Genomic DNA, 19,354 nt, shown 5'->3' on the forward strand with positions numbered 1-19,354 from the left:
AGCTGCAGGGTCTTTCTTGGCTGGAGGCTGGCTCGATGACGAGTTGGTAGGCATAGACCAATTATTGATTGAGTGATATTCCGGAGTCTGGACTAAATTCTGGGCTTGACCCATCCTACGCGTTCTACATAACTACCAAGTACGAACCGATACTACTCTGTATGAAGATGTCATTGCAGCTGGTATTGATTCATCACGGCATGGCTCATCTATGCACCATGCCTCATTAATTAGTTACATATCTGTATAGTAAGGTAAAATATTGAGTCGAAGTAACTATATATGCACATAATCATCAAGTACTGTTTATACAATGCTGCGCCGGCGCGGTGTGGAGCTCCTCCCACAGCGCCCTCAGCGGGGCCAGATAGCACCTGTCGACGTAAAAGTAGCCGAACAGGATGGCGCGGAGCTGCTGCCACGACTGGACGTTTTGCAGGCGGGTTACGGAGGCGAGCTCGTTGACGAAGAAGGAACGCTGGCTTGGAATGTGTGTGCTGCAGGCGCCGACGAAGAGGAGCCAGATGAGCAGGTCGCGGCAGAGGTGGTAGCAACCGGCGCGGATGGTGGATTCGAGGGCGACTTGTAGGGCGATGATGGGTTTGGGGAAGACGGGGGCGATCTGCGGGTAGAAGTCCCAGATGGCAGTGTTGTGGAAGAGGAGGCAGGCGAGGCGGACGCAGCCCTCGATTGTTGCGTCGCCTTTGACTTCGCCTGAGGAGGTGTAGCGGTCGCTGTGGAGGGTGTATTCGACGTAGAGTACTTCGGTGTTGTAGTAGCACTCGGTCTCTTCGTCGAATTCTTGCTCCTGCGGGCCGTTCTTGATCCAGTCTGCGTACCAGACAAGCTCGACCAGGTCGTAGATGATTTTGGACATGACGTCCCCGAAGACGCCGGGTATTTGAATTAAGGAAGTCAGGCCAGAGGCGGTCGATTCCAGCTCTTTGGAGGGTGGTGTGATGGTGAGGTTCTTTGGGCGGGCGTAGCGAACGAAGGGGAAGATCGGTTTGGTCAAGGACATGCACGCAACACGAATGTCGGTCCTGTTTCGTCAGTATGTTTCGCAAAAAAGGAGCAGGAAACTAACCATGAAATCTGGAATCGAACATCGTCAGCAACATCTGCAAAACTGATCCTCATCCCAACCATCTGCCTCAGCCCTGCCAGGTGGATCTTGAGGTAGTCTGGATCGCCAGTTGCAATCTGCCAATGTCAGCAACAGCCGCGTGAATTGTCCGAGAATCGTACCTCGACCGTCAACAAGACAGACACCGCTGCAATCAGCTCATCGCTAGCTGCCTTGATAGGATCTGACAGACCCTCGTTGACCAGCCGAATGGTCTCACCGCGGTGGTGGAATGTATCAAGAAGTAGCGCGCTCGATCCTTTCTTCTCATCCGTCAATGGAAACTCGCCGGACTCGAGTGCGGAGTTCGTTGCGGCGACGCAGATACAAGCGTGAAGCGAGGCGGGATCGTGTGAGACGAGAGAAGCCCAGTGTGCTTCTAGCTTAGCACCGTAGCGACGTTGTAACGGATATGCGAGTCGCGTTAATTTGCATAAGACTGGGAGTGTTAGCATGTGTTCGGAGATCATTGCAGTCTCAGATTGCAGCTTACAGTGTTGCAGATGCTGGTACATGCGCTCCGAAAGCGGAGTATGCATCGTGTTGAAAGGGTCACTCGTTCCTTGACCGACATATGTGTATGGTGTTGCATCTTGGACAACGCTGAGTGCCTGATTCTCAGTCTTGACCCCATAGTTATCAATAGGCTCTTCCGAGACCATAGGATACTCGTCGCCGATATCGGCATCCCCCGTATCAGGTCCTTCATTGATGGCCGGATGCTCAGGCGACGGCGACTTCGAAGTGGACGAGGAAGATGAAGGAGACGGTTTCGCGGGGCTTGACGTTCTTCGAGATGTCTTCCGCGAAGTCTGACCTGCCGACGCGGCGGTCGAGGCAGCAGTCGCCGAGCTGGAAGCGGTGGTTTCCACAGGCTGAAAGGCGAGGTGCTTCCAGGTCTTGCTCTTATACCGCTTGTCCGTCTCGAGTCTTTTCTTGCGGTTATGCTCGGACATAACATGGGAACGGATGAGCTTCAGCGTCTCCTCTCGAGTCCCTTCAGCGACCGACTGCGGGTCGTTATGGACCCAGAACAGGGTCGAGCGGCCTTGCGATGCATTGCCCTGTTTCCGAGGCTTGCGGACCTTCGTCACGGATGTCTTTCCTGAGACTTGACGGGTCGAGTCACTAGCAATTGGTTGCGGTACAACATTGGGCTCTTCAAGGGCCTCGGAGACCATGGAAGAGGAAGGGGGAGCATGGGCGGACACTGGCTGCGGCGTGACGGATGGAGGGGAGACTGAGGAAGGCGGCGGCGGGTGGTGATGGTGAGGTTGAGGATGAGAATGGTGGTGATGGTAGTGACTGTTAATGTTATTGTCGTGAGTCCATTGAGCTGGCCGCGTCACAACAGGGAGAATAGGGAGCGAATGTTGAGGGTGGTGAGGGTGATGAGAGAGGTGACTGTGAGCGTGGTCGGCGACCGTCGGATGAGCCGTGGAGGGAGGAAGGGAGTTCTTGGCGTCCATCGCACAGGCACAGGCGCAGGCGCAGGTCTCGCAAATCGCAGTTCACAGATCTCGCGGTCGATCTTCATGGGCACTCATTATTTTCCTGGAAGGGCAAGATGGCGAGGACAAGGCGAGCGGAGAACTAAGGGTAGAGACGAGGAGGCAGCGGGAGGAAAAGCTGAATGGTCAGCGCACTGCCCCTATCAGGAAAAGCCCATCTCTTGCGACACTTGGGGCGGCGAGGCAACACTCTGAGCGTGGCAGTGGGCACGGTGACTGGAGGGACGAGGGAGCTGGGAGGATGAAAGAAAATGAGAGCAATATGGAGGAGAGACGATGGTCTAGTGCAGCAGCTCGGCAGCCTGAGGCTGAGCGGAGAGCATTGAGCCGTCGTGCAGAATGATAAGAATATCAGCTCTGAATCTTGCTCTTCTCGCTTTCTCTCGCCTTCTCTCGCTCTCATTCTCCTCTTCTTCACCCTCGATTCCCTCCGAGGCCCCCAGTGGCAGCCAATCAGGGCGTCCACCGCGCGGTTCTGGATCTCGGATGCTGCGGCTGCCGGCGTCCGGGTGGAGTCGCTGCCCAGACGGTTAAACGATACGGTATATGGATAAACACTTCCATGAGAATAATGATGAGTTGGATAGGCTCATTGTCTACTAATCAATAATGCATTGTCGTTGTTATTACTACATGGCGCCCGCGCTGCGAGCCGTATGCAACTCAAGGGTAACATAACAATAGCAGAAGGTTAGGAATGAATGAAACTAGAGATAACAACGCATGTAAGAATAACAAGCCCGGATCGTCATGAGAATCCCGGCCGCGGGAACACGGAGATCGTATCCAACTGCTCCAATCCGCCCATCGTGCCATGCTGGCCGTTGGTAGTCTGCCACCCCGGTCCGGGTTGCTGAACGAACGTGCTCTGTCGGAATGGATTTGTACTCCCTGTCGGTGTGGGGCGCAGAGGTGCGGCGGCTGGCTGCAGCCCCTGCGACTGCTGCGGCGGTACAGAAGAGCTCCGCGCGAATGGGTTTGTTCCTGTTCGCTGCGGTTGGAGAGCTGCTGGTTGCTGAGGCTGAGGTTGTTGGAATGCCTGCGGAAACGGGTCGGGTGCGCCAGGGGTTAATGACGGGTTCGCTGTCGATAATCGCTTCGCGAATGGGTTCGTGCTCTGGCGATTCATGGGAGATGCAGGCGCCGGCCCCCCGGTTGGCGTGCTCATCAGCATTGATTGCCTGAAGGGGTTGGTTGTCTGGGGTTGGAGGGTGTTTGGCGGCTGCTGCTGCTGTTGAGGGAATGCAGCGATATTGTTCTGCGGGATTGGGGGGAGCTGAGACTGGAACCCTTGCGTCTGTGACTGCGGTGTGTAACCGCCGAATCCGGCACCAGTCGGTGCAGATTGAAGGGGAACTGGCACTTGCTGTTGGCCAAGCTGAGTGTTATTCTGCGGAGCGAACGGTCCTCCAAAAGGCGCTGTCGGCTGATTGAATCCTGTGGGTTGAGGTTGGCCAAACCCGGTGGGCTGAGGTTGCTGCTGGAATCCTGTCTGTTGCGGGAAGAATGCGGCTTGTTGTCCGGGGAAGCCAGTCTGTTGAAACTGCATGGCTTGTTGCGATTGTTGCTGCGCTTGAGCTGGCTGGCTCGGCTCAATGCTGTCAAAGAAGTCGATGAGATTAGATGAGGGTGGCGCCGCCTTGGGTTGCGGACTCGGCGCCGTCTTTGGTCGAGCGGGTGTAGGGTTCGGGTTGCTGGCAGGCTTATCACCTGTTGTGGAGGTTGCTGCGAATGCACTTTTATTTGGATCTTTGCCTTGTCGGGCGAGATATTCTCTGCGGCGCTGGTTGAAATCCGGGTCGTTCAGGTCATCTTCGAGAAGACGCGTCAGATCCGTGGAGGCGTGTTTCAGCTTGGGTATTTCGAGTCTCGTGGCCGATTGAAAGTGCCGAGCAACTCCCAAGAACTTGACAACCTCCTCAGTTTGCGCGGCGAATGTTTTGTAAATATCCAATGCGCGTTCACTATCGGGGCGTGACATTTCAAAGTAGTGTTCTAGTAGCGGTTAGCTGTAGTTTATATGGGGAACACAATGCGATGCTCGCCTAAGACGTTGATTGTGCCCTCGTTCATGACCGAGTAAAGAGTCAAGAGGTCCAGAGTAAGCAGACGGAAGGCCGTCAGAGTGATTTCGTTCTCGACTTCATCTGTCAGGAGCTGATACTGGTCAGTCGCAGCCTAATGGCAGTTCCTTGGCACTCACGTCACATCGTAGCAGCTCCTTGATCTGTTTCTGAACGACTTCAGTTTCTCGCAACAACCCCTTTTCGACTGTGAGCCGCTTCATCCGGCCTTGTCCGCTTCGTACATAGTCGGTCTTGGTCTGCTCGAATGCTTTTGCGCGGGCGAGGAGGTAGTGGGAGTATCGTCGGATATTACGACCTTGCGGTTGAACTGTCCCGCCGAGTAATTAGTACGGTAACTTCAATGTCTCTCAGCCAGCTCACCCTCAGACAGCCCATGAACAGCAATTTTTCTCGGGTTCTCCGCCATGTATTGCAGCGTGGCGTCCAGCTGGCCCTCCCTTATCATGAAGTGAATCACAATAAGAGCTTTGAAAGCAATTGTCCATGTTGTGTCGCGTACTCGAAGGTGCAATGTTCGAAAGATCTCTGCCACCCCGGCTTCGCCCGTATGTGTCGCGACTAGGATGTGTTCGATGTATTTGGACTTGGGGGCCGCAAGCTACAGTGAGAACGAAGCATCAGCATTGTGCAAGGGAAGTCGCGGCCGCAGGTTATGACGCGACTGACCTTGACCTTGGTGGCCCCTTTGACCGACTTCTCGAAGTTTTGAGCCATTCTCCTGACCGACCGGGTTCACCGTGTCCTTGCGATAATACCAGGAGTGACGGAGTGCGCGGGGTCGACTGTTGTCCCGGGCTCGAGGGAACAGTTGTGGGGATGAATGAGAGTCTCGAAAATGACTACCGTAGATTGTGAATTGTTTGGTCCACGGGAGTCCGAATGAGCGTCATGATGGTTTAGGCCATCTCGAGAAGCGTGTCTCAGGAGAGGAGGGAACGAATCGGGAGTAGGCGAAGTTGAATCGGTCCAGCCGAGAGTCGAGTATGGTCAGGGTGAACTATTAGCAGGCCTGTCCGGAACGCAGGGCAGTGGAATTGGCGAAGCTCACGGCGGAGGAGGTTGTGGGGGAGAAGAGGAGAGCAAGCGGACATGATCACCGAATCGATGCCGCCTTCTTTCGGGCCCGGAGCTTGCTTGGCTGCCTAAGCTGCTTTGGTCAACCGCCTTATCCAAAAGCTCTACAGATTACTGACAAGATACACAAGCAAATGCTGAACAGCTCGAAATGATGAGTTTCAGTTCTCATAGTCGATTCAGGTCCATGGCCGCCTTGAAAGAAGTTGGTCTGTCTCTTCCAGTCAGAATAGGCCATAGCGTACAGCAGATGTATATATTTAACTGGACCGAGCTTCGGAAGCCCTCACTTCTCATCTATCTCTATCAACAACCGACACGACTACGTCTACATCGTCATTGATCTCGATGCCGTTAAAGGATTGTCATTGAGAAATTGCAGCTCTGATTCTTTCCAATCCCTTTGCTTACTTGGTTCACATATCAAATGCTGTCGATGACCATCATGACCCAACATGGGACAAAAATAGAGAGAAGCCATCGTTCGCCACCTCTGGTTCGGGATAAGAGCAAACGAGCTCGATTAAATAATAACCCTCAGCTCTCAGGGCCATGGCCATGGCCTGCTCAGCGCTGGCTGAGCACTTGTGTTGCTCGCTCGACCAGCCTGCTACTCGTTCTATTTCAATCTCATACGAAAGAACACATCTTGCTCCCAGCAGCATACTTTTCAGTGCAGACTTGTTGCTGCGACCATGTCTCCGCTTGGCGACTCCTCTCTCGACCTGCTCGAGAAGTCACCACGGATACGATGGTCCAAAGAGATGAGAATCATCGTCTGTTGCTTGAAAAAGTACTTTGAGGAGAACCAAGACTTCTTTCAAGCTATTTTCAACAAGCAGTTCGAGAAGGAGCTTGCCGAGTGTGGGTTTAAAGGTGGTTGTCATGTCAAGTGGCCAGCTCTTCACTCCCAATGGACTTGGATGAAAAGCCGCAAAGATCGTATTTGGACGGATGTACACCTAACGCCAAATTCCGACCCTGGACGGCAGCAACCTTTCATTGAGATGATTGAAGAGACTGCGGCTTCTCTTGATTTGCGGCTTGCTAGGAAGGACCAAAACACTGGGAACTCATCAGGCTCTACCTATCAAACCCCGGTGTCCTTCCACCGGTCAGAAGTGGTAAGGCATGCAAACACCTCGAATAGATGGTTAACTAAGCGATGTAGGCGTTGTCGTCCCCAAAGACACCATTGCGGAACCACCTTGAACCACCACAACAGCCGTTGGCTGCACCGCGGGATGAGACTTTCGAATTGGAACAGACGCCCTCAAAAGCCTCCCTCTGCACTGCGGGAGGCAAGACCTGTTTCTGGTGTTACACGGAGGGGCTCAACAAAGTGAGTACTGAACCCTGATGACGCATGGTGACTGAATTACCTGGCTGACGAAACCAGAAACCAGAAGACACGCCCTCCTTGTTGCACCGTTGGTATAATGTCGATTCTCAGGGTGTGAACTCCAAGGCGATGTTTGTGGCCGGATTTTTCACGGACGCGTTCCAGAGCTACTTCGAACCCGACACGATTACCGAAGAGGAGTTCCGTCGCGCTTTCGAGAACCATATTCGTCCAATCCGCCCAGAAACCATTCCTCCTCCATCTCCATTCATATCGACATTCCAGTCAGCCCTTGCGCCAGTACATAGAAGCTTACAGAAGCAGGAAGGAGCCTCTGTAGCAATTATCGAAACGGCGAAACTCAAGTCGAGGGTCTATTCCGCAATGGAATTCGTTCGGAAACACAAGCTCAAGGTTACTCGTACCTACAATGGCGCGGGCGAATGGCTGGTCTGGGGCTATATTAACAGCGAGGCCTTGGTCTGTACATTCAAAGTCACAGATCTTCAGCGAATCGCGAGAGAGAATCCCGATATCGGCCGATTCCTACAACTTGACACTATTGCCGCGGATAAGCAAAACAGGTGGCGTCTAAAACGAACCATGGCGGAGGCCGCAGTGCCTCTGGATAAAAGAGCAGGCGTAACTGTTGGCAAGCTTCTATCCTTACTTCGACTTCCAGAAAGATACTGCAGAGAGGTCAGCGAGGGAATGGCTTACTCCTGGAGGGTGAAAACAAGACAGCTGCCATGAGGAGAATTCTTCGATGGTGTTGACCTTGGCTATAGAGGTGAACCGGTCATGGGCCCGCTGACACCTGGGCCCTCACCTCTCCACGGCGTTGACCTGGACGTTGACTCTGACAATTCAGACACCTATTCACTCAGCAATACGTCAGACAATGAGAATGATGGTATCGACCACCAAGCAATTGACAACGTTGCTGCTGATGAAGACGATGATGTATCACCCATGAACGACGCCATTTTGAATGACACCCCAACACCTGCTCCCCGTAACCGGAGACATCTCAGATCTCCTATCCACATTGAAGCACTGGAGACACAGCATGCCAACACCAATCGTTCGATTGTCATCTCCGATAGCTCGGACGAAGATATGGACGATGTTGCTGAAGAAACCGATCGTTTCGGCGAGGACATGCTTGCTGGAGAGCAGATGAATCCGGCCCAAGAGCATATGCCGCGTGACACATTCGCTGATGAAAGAGCGCGCGCAAGGGCTGCACTTCGTCAGTCTTATTGCCGCCCACCGTATCGGGGAACTGTATTTGAGTTTGCTTGATTTGAGACGGATGAAGATGGTACCCAAGGTGCAAAGCGGGTACCGTTGAAGATTGATTGTATCGGCAGAGTTTCGTTTGTGTTGGATGGATTGTTCTGCGTGGTCTGACGCTCGAGTGCTCATACCTAGGTAATGTGCTATGCCGATTTTCGTTCGCCACTGCAAGGCCGTGTTCTGGCTGGCGAATCGATCTGTTGAGGATTGTAAGGCGAAGAGTGCTTGCGTCCTGATCGCATTGTTCTGGGGAACTTTCATTTTGTGATAATTCTATCATGGCGTTGTCATTGTGATCATGGGCGTGGACATATCGTCGAGCGTGTCAGGACCCAGTTGATCAGAGTTGCAGTCTCAAGGTTACAAAATCTACGTTTCAATTCGATAAGAGAAGAAAAGAACGCAACCCAGTCGTCAAAAATCCCATTCCCAAGCCGAACAATCAAGCAAACGATTTGATCCCGTATGGCAGCTCTAAACAAGGACAGAATGGAAGAGAAGAACAGATCGAATTTTTTTCATTGGATATATCCTTCGCATGGGTACCGGGACATGTATGAAGTCGTGAAACAATCCCAACCCATAAAGCTGTTTCGCTCGAATCCTTTCGCGCCGCTGCCCCAGATTTTCACTCAACCTTCCATCTCGTCCTCGTGACACGCTTAGAACTTGGAGAAAGCCTTGACGGCCTTGCCGGTGCGGGGGAGGACACGGAGGACGTTGAAGCGGACCTGTGAGAAAAAAAAGTACAAATTAGATCAACTTCGTAAGAAAAGAAATGATGTAGATCGAAAGGGCCGTTTGAACGGAATATGCAGGGAATGCTGTGCACATACAGTCTTGGAGAGAGGACGGCACTGGCCGACGGTAACCCAGTCACCCTCCTCAACACGGAAAGCGGGAGAGACGTGGGCAGCGAGGTTCTTGTGGCGCTTCTCGTAACGGTTGTACTTGGGAACGTAGTGGAGGTATTCACGGCGGATGACGATGGTACGGTGCATCTTGGTGGAGACAACACGGCCGGTGAGGATACGGCCACGGATGGAGACGAGACCGGTGAAGGGGCACTTCTTGTCTGGAGTTCATGTCAGTAAAGAAACAAGATGTAGACCTGGCGATGCGATGGACGAGCCTGATGCTCTTCCCCCGGAGTCTTTTGAGTTTGAGAATTGAAGATTGACGAATTCGTCGACTGCGTCGGAAAACCACATTCAAGCACATGTTCCTCGCCATCGGCCAAAAAGTGTCGTCTCTAGACAGAACCGCAGTGGCTTATCCTCAAAATCCGCGCACATTCTCGTCTCAAGACTCCAGGAAGAAAACCAAGCTCCGCCCGCAAAATCGCAATCGTAAAGTCGAGGAAAATTCATGACAGGTCGTGCGTACCGATGTAGCTGCCCTCAATGGCGGTCTTGGGGGTACGGAAACCAAGACCGACGTCCTTGTACCATCGTCGAGCCTGGCCAACCTTCTTGCTCTTCGCCTTGGTCTTGGAGTTGAGGAAGATGTGAGGCTGCTTCTGGAACGCACGCTCCGACTGGACGGTCAACTCGGTCGCCATTTTTGCGAGATTGCAGTCCGACGAGGAAACAAGGTCGAGCTGGGTGGGATATTCGTCGCGAAGGGGGGTTGTCGGATTATTCGGTTGTCGACGTCGGACTTTGAGGAAGACAAATTTAGCGATGGTGGATATTACTGTGGGAGTTGTGCGGTGGCTGCGCTAGTCCGCTTCGGGAACCCTGCGGAATCGGCTAGGGCTGTTATGTAAGCCGCTATTTGTTTACATCGAGAGTCACATGACCTCCCGCCGGGGTGACGCGCTTCAGGGACTATGGAGTACGACGGTGTTCAAGGTCATTATTGCTGCAATTCAATACTCCTTGGTCTTCGATAATCCCCTGCCCTTCTGGGCACCCACCGCGGACGAAATACACGACACTCGTCTACGAGTGCCACCATCCCCATGGCGTCCAGAGCCGACTCCGCGGGGTCGCTCCGTCCGCGATCGCGCCGCTCTATTGCGCATGTATCCCGATCACGGTTGACTTCACAAGGGGATAAGGAAAATGAGACAACGGAGATCAGTGCGGCTCGTCCGCTGGCTGGCCGTCAATCAATGGCAGGGAAAGAGAAGAAGTCTCGTAGCAAAAGCTTGGGTCCTGGAGGTTTGGATGCGCTCCAAAACACAAACGGAAACCGACGCAAGGTAATTACCTCTCTGCCGGAAACCGTTTCTACGTCCCTGAGGCTAATCTTTTTCATCTGCGCAGTCTGCTGCAGTCATCCCGCTCAAGTCGATCCTCAAACCGACAGCTCCTGTTTCCCCCGTACGAAACATTCCTACCTTCGAAGAAACGCGCCGCAAGACACCAGCTCGCGGAGCAAGTGTACAAGAGAGCAGTAACAATTCAGGACAAGAAGGTCTCTTGATCGACTTTGACACTCCCGCCCAAAAATCCGCGAATAAACCCCACGACCAAACCAACCCTTTCGACACCTTCAACACTTCGAACCTCCGTGATGAAATGGCCGCCGCGCGAGAGCAGGAAGAGCGAGAGAGACGCGAGAGGGAAAGAAAAGCGGCATTTGAACATCGAGAGGCCCGGCGGAAGTCAATGGGTATGCCAATTACCTCATCTGAGCTCTTGCTGCATCGTACTGACTGTTTCAAGCCAATCGCCGGGTATCCTTTGCTCCCGAGGCGACATTGCATACTTGGAATGTGGTCGAGATACCAGACGACTCAACATCATCATCTGCCTCTAATTCTACCCGACGTGCGTCAACGTTAACGAACAGTCACAACCAGCAGCCCGCGCCTGCACCGCAACACAGCGAGCCTTCAAGTTCTCCAGAAAAGGATGCGGAATTCGACGACATTGCATTCTCGCCAGTACATTACCCGGACCTTGAGCAGTATAAGAACCGATCCGCTGGTGGTGGTTACGATAAGATTGGGTCCTCTCAGGAGATGTCCTCGAGTCCTTTCAGTGGAAGCGAACAAAGCGAGGATACTGGTATGCATTCTGTGGCCAGGGATGACGATGACAACGATGATGGTTCGTCTGACTCAGGCTTTGATGGAGAAAGCACCGCTATGAGCTTGGACAACATGTCGGTCCACTCCGGGGTGACCGCACAAACAGATGGGACCGAATCCACCACCGGCACTAGCCGTCTGAACGACGCCTTGCGGCAAGCAGCCCGAGAGGCCGGAACTAGAAGCTTTGACGACGAGGATGATGAGGAAGTCTCAATGGAAATCGCTGACCAGGAAATCACCGGCGCCTTCCGGCCTTGGATTGCGAAGGGACAGAGACAAAGTTTCGACTGGGAGGACATCAGCGCACGGCATGACCAGGAAAACGTTGATCCTTCCAAGCAATCAACTTCCGCTGTCTCACAAACGGCAAGCGACGATGGCAATGAGGATCTGAGCATGGAAGTGACGAATGCCATCGGTGGCATCATTTCCAACAACCGTCAAAGCCTAGGCCGTCGCAAGTCAAGCGGGCAGGAAACCAACTATGATGAACAGACCATGGAGTTCACCAACGTCGTGGGAGGTATTGCCCAGTCGGTTTCGCCCGCGAAGTCTACAGGTGCCGACAGCGAAGCAGACAACGAGGAGATGACAATGGAATTCACATCGGTAGTTGGTGGTGTTCTGAACAGAGCCACCGCCCCTCGAATAACTGACGAGGTCAATGAAATGCCAGGCCAAGACCCAGATCATTCCGCGTGGGACAATCAAGAAGACGACATGGATGACGGAGCTGACATGGAGATTACAGGAGCAGTTGGCGGCATACTTCCAGCTGCCCAAGGAGAAACTGAATCTGTGGATGGGGACCAGACTGCGGGGATGGATTTTACTGCTCCCATGGGCAAGATCTTGACGCCAGAACGCGCGAGTCCAGACAAGGCGGACTCGCAGCTGGGAAGCTCTCCTTTCCAGGAGCAAGTGCAAGCATCGCCAGCCAAGTCGCCAGCAAATTCACCAACCAAGTCACCGGTGTCATTCCACGTCGCGGCTGTCGCCTCGGAAAGTGGCAGCCCCAGCCTGGCCAATGTCCGGTCCAGACCCACGAGGCAGAGCCTGAGCCGTACAACCCCTTCGACGCCAACATCGATGACGCCTCAAGAATCGCCGGTTAAGAAGCCCTTGGCTCTTCCGACGCAACTGACCCAAGCGGATCGACCGTCTACTCCGGGACAGACGCCGCCGTCTAGGAGCGAGGAGGCTCGCAATGCGTCACCCCAGAAACTCTTTCAGAATGAGGTTCATGTGTCCAACAGCCGGCGCAAGTCTCCAGGTCGCAGGAGTCTTTTTGGCCAAAACGCGGCCGGAGAGTCTGCCCCTCTGTTTGTCCTGCGGCCTCCGGGTGCGAGGCGTTCTTCTGGTCTTGGTATTGACCGGGAAGGACTCGGGTCTCCGAAAGTTGCGGCCATGCTTGACAAGCGACGGTCCATTGGGGAAGAGGCCGGCAATTTCGTTCCGCAGGAGAAGAGATCACAGGGCGTGCGTTTTGAAGATCCCTTGAAACTTCAAGAAGAAGTTGATCGAGAGCGCGAAGAAGAGGAGAGCCGAGAGGACGGACATATTCAACCTTCTCTTGAGCCCCCTGCAAGTCTGCGCGATATGATCTCAAGTCTTACGCCGAAGAAGGATAAGATTCGTGGCCGCAAGAGTCTTCACGTCGGTGCTGCACGGGGGATCCTCGGCAAACGCCCAGCAGAGCTTGACTTGGATGATGAAGACGCTGAGGCCACTCCGAAGCGGCTCAGACGTCCTGAGGATGCAAGTCCTGTTAAGAACGTGCGGCTTCCGCCTCCTCCGACCAAAGAGGAAACAGTCGGGCGTGCAGCTCGCTCTCCGGCTCGCAAGACGGTCGAGGCTTCTCCGTTAAAAGTTAGCACAACTCCCACCCATGAGCCAAGGGGTGTTTCAGTTTTGCAAAATGAATCTGCTCAGTCATCTACTTCACCTGAGGCCGAGATGATGGGCACTGAAGATGGCGCAGAAGAGGTCACTGAGCCAGAATTCGAGCCCATCCAACTGCAAGACTTCCTGAATATGACCAACATTCACTTCATGGAACTTACGACCACTAAGCGACGACATACTACCGCACCGGACAGCGTTACCAAACGGACAGCGAGACTGTCCCTTGAAGGCGACGGCAAATCAAGTGCTTCCAAGTTTGATGACTGCGTGGCTGCCGGTTTCTGTACCGTCCCGATGTTGGAATTATATCAGCATGTGAGTAGCAAACCTTTCGAAGCGCGTCCTCTACTAACATTTTCTAGTCTTGCCGAGAGTTGAAGTCCTATATTTCAGAAGGCCGCCAGATCATTCGATCCATCGAGACCGAAACATATTCCGACAATCCGCCTCTCTTCCGAGAGTACGTGACCGCAGCGCCTGACATCCGTCTATTGATGGACAACCAGTTCCGAAATGTCAAGACACATACTAGACTTCTGAGCAAAGCTACGTGGTACGAATGGCGCATGAAGCTTCTTGAGGGTCTGAAGGAAGGGTTAGATCGACACATGGAGGAAATGAAAGGCGATGACGATGTTCTGTCAAAACATGAGAAACTTCTCAATGACGCCGTACCCGCGCTTGCCACGAAGCATTCCTCTCTCGAGCAGGAAGCTACGAACCTCCAGCACTTGGCGGATGAACTCGAGAACTGCGACCAGGATGAACTGTGGAATGCACGAGGCAAGCTCTCGGACATTGAAGAGGAGATTGTCTCCCAGAAGAAGATGCTGGAAGAGTTGCAGACCGCGGTGCAGGAAAAGACAGACACCATAGAGACGGGAGCGGAGCTCAAGGCGGAGTATACGGCTCAAATTCAGGAAGCGGAACGGGTCAAGGAAGAGTGCCGTGGATGGAGCGCCAAGGAGATTCGCGAGCTGAAGGGTATGTTTGCTGCCACTGAGGACGACGAACCTATCGCTGACTTTATATAGACTCCGTTCATCGCATTGAGCAACAGACTGGATGGTCGATTAGCTCGGCATCTTCCTCGGAATCGGAGGCAGGTCCCGTGGTGACGATGTCTTATCGCCGTCAACTGCAACTCAAGTTTCATCCCCGGTTGTTCCGCATCGGCAGCAACAAGGATTCAATGCCTACATCAAAGGCGAATACTTCGATCGAAGTCAGCTACAGTCCTGAAAGCGAGACGAGATCGACCCAACATGCCCGTCCGCTGTCATCCATCGCGTTGCTCATCCTCAAGTCCCTGCAAGCCCACGTGACCGCAATCAACCAATCAAGTGTCTCGCCCAAGCAGCTTCTACGCTTCGTATCGGAGGCCTGGGATCTTGCTTCGAAGGTGGAGGAGGAAGCTCGCATGCTCGGCTTCCACGGCGTGACTAACACCCGACTCACAGAAGTCGAAGGTAAGCCCTCTCTTCGAGCAAGGTGCACTCTACTTGGGACCCTCCCTTCCGCGGACTCTGCCTCACCGAGCAAGAGCCGAGTTGACATCGACTTTGCCGTAACAACACGCATCCTCGAGAAGAAACACGAGCCTGAGCTCGGCACCCTCGACATCCAAACAGAGGTCCTAGCAAGCAAAGTCTACGGCTTCGGAACGGACAACGAAACCGGACTATCTGAGAAAGAAATGCGGAGTATCCTGAACAAGGAATTGAAGGGGCATAACAAGACTGGCGTCAAACTGGGCAGTGGGGTCTGGAGTAGGGCGGTGCAGATGCTTTCTGGGAGAGTCTTTTAGCATAGCGACTGCTTTTCTCACTTGATCATTTGTCTTATGGCTTCATCATTATGGTTCTGCTTTGATATTCAGCGGGCGTTTGGGGGTTATTGCAGGCTTTTACAATTACTTCCTTTACTCTAACGGCCATACTTTATGTCTTTTACTTCGCATTATCAGGCATGCAAATACAACCGTATACCATACCACAGTTCTTACTTCCCACTCAACTCAACTCAACACAGTCCTATACCCTACAGTAACTCAATGATTCATAACTGGTGGCATTCAACTAAATTTGATTCAGTTTCCAGCACGCACGACGATGTTGACATTGTCTCGCCTCATCTCATCTCAAATGCTGTGCTCTCTTCTCAGTGAGTGACGACATTGCCAACAGGATAAGTGCTAGGTAGCACTTTCTAGGCAGGTAGGCAGGTATGTATCCGGTCTGCCGATGTTAGCTATGCTTAGCATGGGCATAGGGGAAGAGATGAGGACGCATAAGACGGACAGTTGGAACATGATTGCTTTCCTGGATGGGTCAAAGACACGCCAGCTACGTGGAGCTGGCACGACCTATATGTATCGCCCCGGCACCAGTGGTAAGTTCCGGACAGAATGTAAGCATTAGGTGCTGCATCGGGGCTGACTATTACCTACTTACTACAACAAGAGGACAAGGCCGGCGTAAGCGGTACTGCAGTGCTCTGTGATAAAGGTATAGGAGTACATCGAGTGATGAGATATGGGATGAACCAATGAAATCAATAGCTGTAGAAGCATGTTTACAAACAAGTCAAAGCTTATTCTGGTTAGCCAGAACATCAATGTCTGTCCCGCGCAATACAGCATTATCCTAGTATAAGTACAACAGTCAGCCGAGAAGTACATATGATACCATAGCAGCAGCTGGAGAATGGATCGAAACCCACAAGCAAAGAACCCGGCATCAAAGCGGCCCCAAAGCGCATGAACCCCGCGCCAGCTCCGCACCAAAACGTCGACGAGGTGCCGGTCGTAATCTCACGGACCACCTTCCTGCTATACACCATCAAGTCCTCGCGCGGATTTCCATCGCCCCTCTGGGCACGGGTCGCCATTGTCTGTTCGATGGGCCTGTAGAGGGAGCCCTGCAGAATCTGGAAGTCGGTGAAGTACGTCTGCCCCATTGTTTTGACGGCGCCGGGGACGATGGAGAGAACGCGCACGTGGAAGCGGGTGAGTTCGAGACGGAGCGTTTCGGCGATGATCTCGAGGGTGCGCTTGGAGGCGACGTAGGTGCCTGACATGAATGGCATTAACATTCGTTCATCCATCTGCAGGAACGGAACGGCAGTAAGCGCCATACGTACCCATGTACGCAACATTGAGGTGTCCCGCTATCGACGTGATGAAGGTGACAGTGCCGCGAGCACGGATGACTAACGGAGTAAAGGCCTGCGTCACGGCAATAGGGCCCCAGACGTTAGTCTCGTATAGCTTCTTGGTGGTCTCCAAGTCTTCATCAAGGATTGGCATGAAGTGGTTACGGGCCTCGTTGACAGGGTAGTCGAGCTTGCCGCCGGTATGCTCTGTAACAGCCTCAACGGCTGCAGTGTTATGACCCTTATTGTAGACGGCTAGAGATAGCAGAGTAACATTGGGAAGATCACGGAGCTTGGCCATTTTTTTTTGCGGATAGCGAGCGGCTGCAAAGACGTGGTAGTCTTGCCGCTGGAAGGTCAGGGCTAGGCCGGAGCCGATGCCGTCGTCGCTGCAGCCCGTGATGAGCACTGTCTTTCTGGACGCCATTTCGGATTCTAAGTAGATTGAGGTGACTGGGGGACTGTAAATTGCGGCAAGAATCAGACCAGGAGGTGAAATGGATGGCGGTTCAAATCCTTTGTTTGCATGGTCACTATCTGCTTAAGCTGCTCACCTACTAGAACAAGAAGCGCAATAGTCTTGCCCTAGCGCCCGTAGGTTTTTGCTCGGTGGGCATCTCAATTTACCTCACTATGAGTGTTTATCAGCTTGCTGCCTTGCATTGTTGCGATATGTACCGTGCGCCTGTCAGGCCTACAGGACTCCGTGGTCTTTGTGGGATGCACGTGGGATAGGGTTAGCTCAGTCTTTCTCACGAGCCACGGTTCGGTCTACATTTACCTCCTCGTAGCTCACGTGGCTCTCAGGTATTCTGTTGGAACAAAGGACCGACACTGAACGAAAATAGAGAGAGAGAGAGAGAGAAACGTTAAGACCGGGGACGGCTGTTGGCAGATTTGACAGGGGAGGCAGCACTGGGCTGGAGGATACGCGATGTGCTCGGTGAGCAGGCAAAATAATCCCGGCGCTCTTATTCCAAATTCCTCTGTTCGCTTCTTGTCGGATGTTTTATATGCAGGCTGGATTTGGGTCCAGACGTAGGAGCAAAGCTGCGAAATTGGGAGTAAAATAAAAGACCAGAGACCGGTACATGTCTGTTGGATCGTTATCTTCAGGATCCAGATTGCCCAAGCGGGTCTTGGTTCGTTCGGTGACGGAAGGTCTTCGCGGGATATCGTATGCAGGGCGCGTCGTGTGGATGTGAGTCTGGATGTGGATGTCTGTTCCTCGGTCCAACGTCGCTGTCGTAGCGCTCTTTCAAGCATCGATCGCGGAGCAATGTATGTCGTTGAGTAAGGGGAGATAGAATAGTTGTAATTGTAGACGTAGTCGGGGATGACGGGCAGAGTTGGACCCAATGAGTTGGTTCCGTTCTTATTCTTGAAGGTTACGATTTAGCTGTTCGTACGCACTACTAGTCATTATAGCAATTCCTGTCAGTATCGATTATTAACAATGATACGAACCAAAGGGGACAATATCATAGCGCTAGGGTAGATAGTGGAGTTGAAGTACTCACTTTGCACTCGAACTTGAACTTGGACTTGGGTAAGCCTGCCAGGTTTTCGTGAGTATATTGGATGTGTCTCCGTTTCACGAGGGAACGAAAGCCATTTTGGGAGCTCAGCATTGGCTAGCTCGAGGCCGACTTGAGATTGACGACAACCAACTGTCAGTATGATAGGCAAGTATCGGAGGACCTGATGTATAGTCCCGGTGTCTGGGGCGCTGCCCTGCTGAAATGTGTTATCCGTGCATTTCGACGGCCTTTTGATGGTGTTTCTAGGCCATCTCCCTATCCACAGCCAAGGAATGGGAATTGAATACTGCTAAAAGCAATCTCAGACACCGATATACAGTCTCGCTATACGTCGATAGCCAGATAACCTGGACCAATCCCACTTCTTGTCCTTTCTCATCTTGTCTTGTCGCAAGAACCTCACACTTCAAGAACCAAAAGCTAGCTCAAAGGTATATTTTCCGTGCTTTGTAAAACCACGTCTAAGTAGGATGTTGTCTAGCATACGTTGGATATCGGACGTTGTTCGGGTATGTACGGCACGCGAGGACGTGGGTTCGAGCCGAGTCGAGTCGTAGCCAACCTAGAGATATGATTCAAATATCAGCAAACAAACTCTTAGGTGAACAATGACTTATTTGAGTGGACTTTGCCCTCTTGAAATCGACAGGACTACGCCACGATGGGCTCACATAACAGCGCATAGGCAGATAAGAGCTCCGAAGTAGCATAACAAGACCGTCGATGTAAAGAAAGAGAAATGAGGTGGCAGGCCACTCACTCATGCAGACGCGAGTCCCTCTTTCATCGACTGTAGACTTGAATGCTCTCCACGCGATAAGAGGGGGACAGAGAGAGGGAGAAGCGCGTCGGTGTCGAGTTTCAAAAGCAGTACTCTGTGCTGGGCATGAGAAGCTGAGAAAGCTAGAGGGTGACGAGAGCGCGTTGTGTTGCAAACGAGGTCGAGGCAATCTGTAGGCACGAATGTTCGCAGCGAAGAGTGAGTCTTGATTGAGAGAGATTGGGTGAGAGTAGGTAGGAGGTGTCTGCAGTGGCCCGATTCTGAAGATAGCAGGGACGGGACTGAGATGGGTTGTCCTGCCATCTCTTCTACAAACTAATCAGTTACTCGGCTCTACAGTCAGTCCCATCCAAATCAGCCCTCCATCCAGCCCACTCAGTCCAGCGACGGCACAATCCGACACCCTCACTCAACTCATGCACGGATACCCTCGCTCAGGACCACCGCATCACGATCAGAATCACGAAAGATCTCCATGACTCCATCGGGGCC

At 52.8% G+C, this 19,354-nt stretch overlaps 7 protein-coding genes across 7 annotated transcripts; 2 read left to right on the forward strand and 5 right to left on the reverse strand.

The window, feature by feature from the left end:
- Nucleotides 1-156: 156 nt before the first annotated feature.
- Nucleotides 157-2,982, reverse strand: BDV17DRAFT_269070 (uncharacterized protein). Its single transcript, XM_073758536.1, has 3 exons — nucleotides 1,249-2,982; nucleotides 1,088-1,203; nucleotides 157-1,043 (listed from the first exon to the last, which is right to left on the reverse strand). Exons 1-3 carry the CDS (start codon nucleotides 2,593-2,595, stop codon nucleotides 296-298), a joined length of 2,211 nt encoding a protein of 736 aa, XP_073613405.1. The 5' UTR covers nucleotides 2,596-2,982; the 3' UTR covers nucleotides 157-295.
- A 52-nt stretch (nucleotides 2,983-3,034) lies between these two features.
- BDV17DRAFT_269073 (ENTH domain protein) lies at nucleotides 3,035-5,800 on the reverse strand. The gene is made up of 5 exons (XM_073758537.1): nucleotides 5,391-5,800; nucleotides 5,085-5,322; nucleotides 4,841-5,031; nucleotides 4,683-4,794; nucleotides 3,035-4,632 (listed from the first exon to the last, which is right to left on the reverse strand). Exons 1-5 carry the CDS (start codon nucleotides 5,436-5,438, stop codon nucleotides 3,386-3,388), a joined length of 1,836 nt encoding a protein of 611 aa, XP_073613406.1. The 5' UTR covers nucleotides 5,439-5,800; the 3' UTR covers nucleotides 3,035-3,385.
- Nucleotides 5,801-6,317: 517 nt separating this feature from the next.
- On the forward strand, nucleotides 6,318-8,000 carry BDV17DRAFT_151072 (uncharacterized protein). The gene is made up of 3 exons (XM_073754484.1): nucleotides 6,318-6,922; nucleotides 6,970-7,140; nucleotides 7,198-8,000. The coding sequence occupies exons 1-3, from the start codon at nucleotides 6,494-6,496 to the stop codon at nucleotides 7,891-7,893; spliced, it is 1,296 nt and encodes a 431-aa protein (XP_073613407.1). The 5' UTR covers nucleotides 6,318-6,493; the 3' UTR covers nucleotides 7,894-8,000.
- Nucleotides 7,999-9,003, reverse strand: BDV17DRAFT_151057 (uncharacterized protein). The gene has a single exon (XM_073754483.1). The coding sequence runs from the start codon at nucleotides 8,698-8,700 to the stop codon at nucleotides 8,107-8,109; it is 594 nt and encodes a 197-aa protein (XP_073613408.1). The 5' UTR covers nucleotides 8,701-9,003; the 3' UTR covers nucleotides 7,999-8,106.
- BDV17DRAFT_151052 (40S ribosomal protein uS17) lies at nucleotides 8,901-10,093 on the reverse strand. The gene is made up of 3 exons (XM_073754482.1): nucleotides 9,826-10,093; nucleotides 9,276-9,514; nucleotides 8,901-9,170 (listed from the first exon to the last, which is right to left on the reverse strand). Exons 1-3 carry the CDS (start codon nucleotides 9,998-10,000, stop codon nucleotides 9,102-9,104), a joined length of 483 nt encoding a protein of 160 aa, XP_073613409.1. The 5' UTR covers nucleotides 10,001-10,093; the 3' UTR covers nucleotides 8,901-9,101.
- Nucleotides 10,094-10,114: 21 nt separating this feature from the next.
- Nucleotides 10,115-15,382, forward strand: BDV17DRAFT_269083 (kinetochore-microtubule binding complex subunit SPC105). The gene is made up of 5 exons (XM_073758538.1): nucleotides 10,115-10,645; nucleotides 10,710-11,058; nucleotides 11,112-13,702; nucleotides 13,750-14,371; nucleotides 14,422-15,382. The coding sequence occupies exons 1-5, from the start codon at nucleotides 10,403-10,405 to the stop codon at nucleotides 15,192-15,194; spliced, it is 4,578 nt and encodes a 1,525-aa protein (XP_073613410.1). The 5' UTR covers nucleotides 10,115-10,402; the 3' UTR covers nucleotides 15,195-15,382.
- A 590-nt stretch (nucleotides 15,383-15,972) lies between these two features.
- BDV17DRAFT_283174 (uncharacterized protein) lies at nucleotides 15,973-16,967 on the reverse strand (the record flags this gene model as incomplete). The annotated part of the gene is made up of 3 exons (XM_073760313.1): nucleotides 15,973-16,032; nucleotides 16,109-16,458; nucleotides 16,529-16,967. 3 exons carry the CDS (start codon nucleotides 16,965-16,967, stop codon nucleotides 15,973-15,975), a joined length of 849 nt encoding a protein of 282 aa, XP_073613411.1.
- Between the last annotated feature and the right edge of the window lie 2,387 nt (nucleotides 16,968-19,354).

This window comes from Aspergillus undulatus (genome assembly GCF_047715775.1).
Source record: "Aspergillus undulatus strain CBS 261.88 unplaced genomic scaffold BDV17scaffold_41, whole genome shotgun sequence".
Taxonomy (NCBI): Eukaryota; Fungi; Ascomycota; class Eurotiomycetes; order Eurotiales; family Aspergillaceae; genus Aspergillus; species Aspergillus undulatus.

What these genes read in the sequence shown, in the direction of transcription:
- BDV17DRAFT_269070 (XM_073758536.1), bottom strand. Translation starts at nt 2,595, where the DNA reads ATGGACGCCAAGAACTCCCTTCCTCCCTCCACGGCTCATCCGACGGTC. An exon ending in CTGTCTTGTTGACGGTCGAG is followed by an intron (nt 1,204 to 1,248) that starts GTACGATTCTCG and finishes TGACATTGGCAG; the next exon opens with ATTGCAACTGGCGATCCAGA. An exon ending in GTTCGATTCCAGATTTCATG is followed by an intron (nt 1,044 to 1,087) that starts GTTAGTTTCCTG and finishes CTGACGAAACAG; the next exon opens with GACCGACATTCGTGTTGCGT.
- BDV17DRAFT_151052 (XM_073754482.1), bottom strand. Translation starts at nt 10,000, where the DNA reads ATGGCGACCGAGTTGACCGTCCAGTCGGAGCGTGCGTTCCAGAAGCAG. An exon ending in CATTGAGGGCAGCTACATCG is followed by an intron (nt 9,515 to 9,825) that starts GTACGCACGACC and finishes CATGAACTCCAG; the next exon opens with ACAAGAAGTGCCCCTTCACC. An exon ending in GCCGTCCTCTCTCCAAGACT is followed by an intron (nt 9,171 to 9,275) that starts GTATGTGCACAG and finishes TTTTTCTCACAG; the next exon opens with GTCCGCTTCAACGTCCTCCG.
- BDV17DRAFT_269083 (XM_073758538.1), top strand. Translation starts at nt 10,403, where the DNA reads ATGGCGTCCAGAGCCGACTCCGCGGGGTCGCTCCGTCCGCGATCGCGC. An exon ending in GGCCCGGCGGAAGTCAATGG is followed by an intron (nt 11,059 to 11,111) that starts GTATGCCAATTA and finishes GACTGTTTCAAG; the next exon opens with CCAATCGCCGGGTATCCTTT. An exon ending in GGAGATTCGCGAGCTGAAGG is followed by an intron (nt 14,372 to 14,421) that starts GTATGTTTGCTG and finishes GACTTTATATAG; the next exon opens with ACTCCGTTCATCGCATTGAG.
- BDV17DRAFT_151057 (XM_073754483.1), bottom strand. Translation starts at nt 8,700, where the DNA reads ATGAAAGTTCCCCAGAACAATGCGATCAGGACGCAAGCACTCTTCGCC.
- BDV17DRAFT_269073 (XM_073758537.1), bottom strand. Translation starts at nt 5,438, where the DNA reads ATGGCTCAAAACTTCGAGAAGTCGGTCAAAGGGGCCACCAAGGTCAAG. An exon ending in TGTTCATGGGCTGTCTGAGG is followed by an intron (nt 5,032 to 5,084) that starts GTGAGCTGGCTG and finishes TCGGCGGGACAG; the next exon opens with TTCAACCGCAAGGTCGTAAT. An exon ending in GGGCACAATCAACGTCTTAG is followed by an intron (nt 4,633 to 4,682) that starts GCGAGCATCGCA and finishes AACCGCTACTAG; the next exon opens with AACACTACTTTGAAATGTCA.
- BDV17DRAFT_151072 (XM_073754484.1), top strand. Translation starts at nt 6,494, where the DNA reads ATGTCTCCGCTTGGCGACTCCTCTCTCGACCTGCTCGAGAAGTCACCA. An exon ending in CCTTCCACCGGTCAGAAGTG is followed by an intron (nt 6,923 to 6,969) that starts GTAAGGCATGCA and finishes TAAGCGATGTAG; the next exon opens with GCGTTGTCGTCCCCAAAGAC. An exon ending in ACACGGAGGGGCTCAACAAA is followed by an intron (nt 7,141 to 7,197) that starts GTGAGTACTGAA and finishes TGACGAAACCAG; the next exon opens with AAACCAGAAGACACGCCCTC.